At 45.6% G+C, this 4,703-nt stretch overlaps 1 protein-coding gene across 1 annotated transcript; it reads left to right on the plus strand.

Moving 5' to 3' along the window:
- Positions 1-92: 92 nt before the first annotated feature.
- On the plus strand, positions 93-4,015 carry LOC122335713 (SH3 and multiple ankyrin repeat domains protein 1-like). The gene is made up of 2 exons (XM_043233564.1): positions 93-1,055; positions 1,131-4,015. Exon 2 carries the CDS (start codon positions 1,152-1,154, stop codon positions 3,828-3,830), a length of 2,679 nt encoding a protein of 892 aa, XP_043089499.1. The 5' UTR covers positions 93-1,055; positions 1,131-1,151; the 3' UTR covers positions 3,831-4,015.
- Positions 4,016-4,703: the final 688 nt, after the last annotated feature.

Raw genomic sequence — 4,703 nt, forward strand, 5'->3', positions numbered from 1 at the left:
GAGTATCACAGAATGATCCCATGTGACATGTACCATACATTTCAAGTGTTGGGGAGGTATATAGTATCAACTTAAATGTAACATATTATTTAACCTTTTAACCATGACTGTTGATCTTTGGGCACAACTGTGAGTTGATGAGTCTCTTATCAGCGCAGCAGTTCACTCCAGCAAAACAAGTTTTAAAAAATGCATCATAAAAAAAACCAATGCCAGGAAATTCCCAAAAATCTTTCTATCTGGAGGCTCCTCCCCCTTCTGTATTGGCTAACCACTCTTAAGTCCTCCTCCACACAATCAGCCTTTTGTGTCTAAGCCCCTCCCTTACTGGAGCAAAAATGATGTTGCTGATTAGCTGACTTACCTGAATCTGGCAGAGTACCGGGAGCATTTCCTCAACAATGAGATTGACGGCTCTCACCTGCCTTCTCTGACAATAATATTATCTTGGGTAATAAGTACTTTGTTCGCTGAGTTGAATAACTGCACTGGAACTATGGTTGTCATGGCAGTCAAAATGACGGTTTACAGATGACCGCGATGACTTGTTGTTGCATGAACGCAATGGATCCATTGTGATCCCAGAGGCTGTTATTGAAAATAAGAAATTGTTCTTAATTAACTTGCCTGGTTAAATAAAGGTTGAATAAATAAGAAAGGAAAGTACATGGATTGCATTTCATCTCATGTTTTAATAATCTTGATTTTTCACTGCTTGTGGGCTTTTCCCAAGCGAGTCTGAGTAGAATACTTCACTAATAAAGCCTCAAGAATGCATGAATGTCATTCACCGAAACCAATGTCCAAGGTCAGGATGTTTGTTAAATAATACAGGGCGTTTTGTTTTTTTGTTTTTTTGCCAAACCCTGTAATATATCCCCAGAGCACTTGGAATATACAGCATATGTCATATAGGACCATTCTGTTGTACTTTTATGCTTTTTTTATGTTGATTGCCTATTATTATGGACGAGCGCATGGGATTATTATTTTTTTAAACCCCGCTTTTGTGGTCCACAAAAAAGAAGGGCATACAGCACTAGAACAACACAAGGGTAAGCAAATAATGACTGAATTTTCATTTTTGGGTGAACTATCCCTTTAAAACTTTGAAATATTGTGTTTCCCAGGCTGAAACTGATACCAGCAAGATGGGAGGAGCGAGAATGGGTGGCCTGAGGCGTGGCTACAGCAATGCCACGCCTCCCTCCGATGTAGGCCCCAAGCAGTCCACCGCACAGCGGAACCAAGCTCCAGCCGTGGCCAAAATTGCAGGTCGGCAAGGTGGAAAGGGGCTGTTAGTGAAGCAGCGCAAGGTGGAGGAGACCGGCCGAGAAAAGTTGGAAAAAAGTTCCATTTCCATCCCAACAATTATTGTGAAAGCGCCATCTACCAGCAGCTCTGGGCACAGCAGCCGGGCGAGCAGTGAGGATACAGAACCGTCTCCTGAGAATAACGAAGAGCAAGAAGACGCAAAGCCTCAAAACCCAGTCATGACACCTACACCCACTCCACCTCAACCACCTAGCATCCCATCAAAACTGGAAACACTGGGCAAGAGCACAGCACAGCGGGAACGCGAACGCTACCGTGACTCCCGCCGAAGAAGCACCTCTTTCTACTACTCCTCTGAGGAGGACATGTTAGATGAGCAGGAGTCTGCTCAGACTTCCCTGGAGGCTAGCACCTCCGCACGATTGCGCCCTTCTAAATCTATCGATGAGGGACTGATCTCCGGTGATGCCTTAAGCATGCCTCCTGCATTTGGGTTGCCTCAGTATGCATCAGCTACACCTCATCAAGCCACTACCTTCATCCACCCATTGACAGGGAAGGTTCTAGACCCAACAAGCCCACTTGGACTGGCGCTGGCGGCTCGTGAGCGAGCACTGAAAGACGACCGGCGTACTCGTAGAGAAGAGCGCCACTTTGGTCGGCAGATGTCTAGCACCGGAGCGTTTCCTTCTGCCGTCTCGTCTCCAAACCAAAAACCAGTTCCTCCGTTTTACATCTACCAGTCACACACCTCTCTTTACCTTAGCGGTGCCTCTCCAACAACAAGCGGGCCAGTCCCGCAGAGTCGCCCTCAGTCCCCTCGGATGCTTCGATTAAGTGGTGGTGGGACAGGGAGCTTGGAATGGAGTGAACAGAATATTGTGGATCGAGAGGAAAGAGGGGCACCAAAGGTGCGGTTTACAGATAATCAAGCCAGTCAGTACCAGTCTCACCTTCAAGACAGAGCCAATCAGTACCACACTTACATGCGGGACAGAGAAAGGGAAGGGCACAAGAGGATACCTCCCAAGCCTCCTCCCCGCAGACCTTCCTTTATAGGCAAGGAGAATGAACTTGGCACAGCTGACAGAAATCTCACTGGTAATTCCCAGGATGACAGAGGAGGACAGAAGATGGGAGAGAGTGGGATGGAAAAGGAGGGAGAGAAGGATGCAAAGAGAGGGCAAAATCTAGGAGTTGGAGAGGGTGGCGATGTGATGGTGCTTCCACCCCCTGCTCCGTCTGTGGATGTGGATGACGAGTTTGTGTTTGCAGAGCCCCTACCTCCCCCTATACAGTTTGCAAATGGAATAGAAATAGACACCCGTGGAACAACAGAATATAATCAACAACAACAACAGAAGGAGCTGTCAGGATCTCAGCTACCCAAGGAGCAACAGTCTCTGCAAACGCTGTCCAAACCCCCGCAAGACGCCATGTCCCTACCAGACAACACGCAAGCTGACTCACAGCAGACACCCGTCCATCCTTCTGCTGTGGTGCATCCATATCTTTTCCCACCTTCTCCTCTAATCCCCCCTCCACAGCTGTGTCCCAAAATACCTCCTGCAAACCTGCCCCAGTCACAAACCTCAGGCTATTCCCAGCACCCGAACACCAGTCAACCCCAACCTTTACCCTCGCCACAAGCGGGAGACTCTGCCGCTTCTAGTCTTACATCTTACGACAGTGAGGTGGCCAATCTGACCCAGTCAGCTCTCTCCCCATCTCTCCCTTCTCCTCAGATATTCCCTTCATCGAGTTCCCCTTCTGCCCCAACCGCCTCATCTGACCCTATGTCGCTGCATCGTCCTCTCCCGCTTTTCTACCCTCAGCAAGGCCATGCCAACATTTCTATGTCATATTCCACTGTGGCTGCAACTGCAGCTGTAATGACTGTCACCACAACAATGCCTTTGGAAAATACATCAGTTATCGCAGGTGACCGACTTCCTCCGGCACTTAAGGGCCGCGATTGGTCGGAGGCTGTGGTCGATTCTGGGATTGAGGAACTGGATAGTCACAGCAGCAGCGATCACCACATGGAAAACTTTGGAGAACGACGAGAACAAGAAGGAGGCAGAGAGAAGGAGAGGGGAGGAAGACGGAGAGAAAGCATGGAGAGTGGGATAGTAGGAGATGGATTCAAAGGAGACCGAAGAGTGTCTCTGGATTCGTCTCTTTCTCATCCTGATAAATTCGCTCAAAAAACACACAAACCACACATGCATAAATCCAAACCTCCAAACCCGCCACTTGCAAAAACGCACACTCAGAATATGTCAAAATATCACATGCACACAGAAAATGGACGAACCGGACCGCCGCTACAGCGGCAGGCTAGCACCGCTCCCAACATATACAGGTCAAGGGAAGAGGAAGAGCAGGAACAGGGAAGAGGAGGCGATGCTGCAGTGAAGATGCCGTCATTTATGGATCGTCGTCTGAACTCTCCTCTCTCCAATGTTAAGGCCAGCATTATAAATGAACTCAGCAGTAAACTACAACAGCTTGGTGGCTGGCAGAGTCAGGCACCACCGACAAATCATAGGTGAGACGTTTTGTGAAATTAAAAAGACACAGAAGTTTGTGAACCCTTTAAGAATTTCATAGATTTCTGCATTCATTATGTGGTATAATGTACAGTTATATTTTAACTATATACCTTTTTCCTCCAACTATATCTCAAATGGAGTGTAGGTAAAAAATATAAATATTATAAATATAGTATATATAAAATAATCCAGTGAGATTTTTGTTTGCATAAGGAGTCTGACAGCAGTCATTGCTCCGCACAGAGATCTGATCTTATCATCAAGTATGTCTGGAATGACCTGAAGAAACAGAACAAACGGAGACAGACTAAATCCAGAAGAACTGTGGAAACGTCTCCAATAAGCTTAAAAAATCCTAACTGTAAAACTATATTCAAGTGAACCTAGGGCAAAGCTGTTAAATGTAAAAGTTGTTCACAAATGTTAATGTGATTTAGTTAGTAGAAGTTAATTGATGAATAATCTATAAATTACATTATTGTTAAAAGCATCCTCAGTACCCTCAGCCTTTTTTCTTTTCTTTTTTTTTAAATCACAGTATTGCAGCTTTGCAGTAAAGTTTCTGATTGTCTGTCCCAGTTAATTCTGTTTCTTCATGTTACTCCAAACAGACTGGATGATGAGATCAGATCTCTGTGAGGAGCACTCGCTGTTGTCAAAGCAAACCTTTGGAAATGTAAACTGGTATTTCCTACTGACACACTACAGCAAAAGATAGTACTGTTATTTCCGGATGGGTTAAGGCTGGAATTTTTGAAAATTTGAAGTAAAAGTACTTGATAGACAATGTTTGAAGAGCATATCATAATCTCATTTTTGATGGCTTTAGAGGCCTTTGCATCTGATCTCTTCACACACACACACACACACACA

This window comes from Puntigrus tetrazona, unplaced genomic scaffold (genome assembly GCF_018831695.1).
Source record: "Puntigrus tetrazona isolate hp1 unplaced genomic scaffold, ASM1883169v1 S000000892, whole genome shotgun sequence".
NCBI lineage: Eukaryota > Metazoa > Chordata > Actinopteri > Cypriniformes > Cyprinidae > Puntigrus > Puntigrus tetrazona.

What these genes read in the sequence shown, in the direction of transcription:
- LOC122335713 (XM_043233564.1), top strand. Translation starts at nt 1,152, where the DNA reads ATGGGAGGAGCGAGAATGGGTGGCCTGAGGCGTGGCTACAGCAATGCC.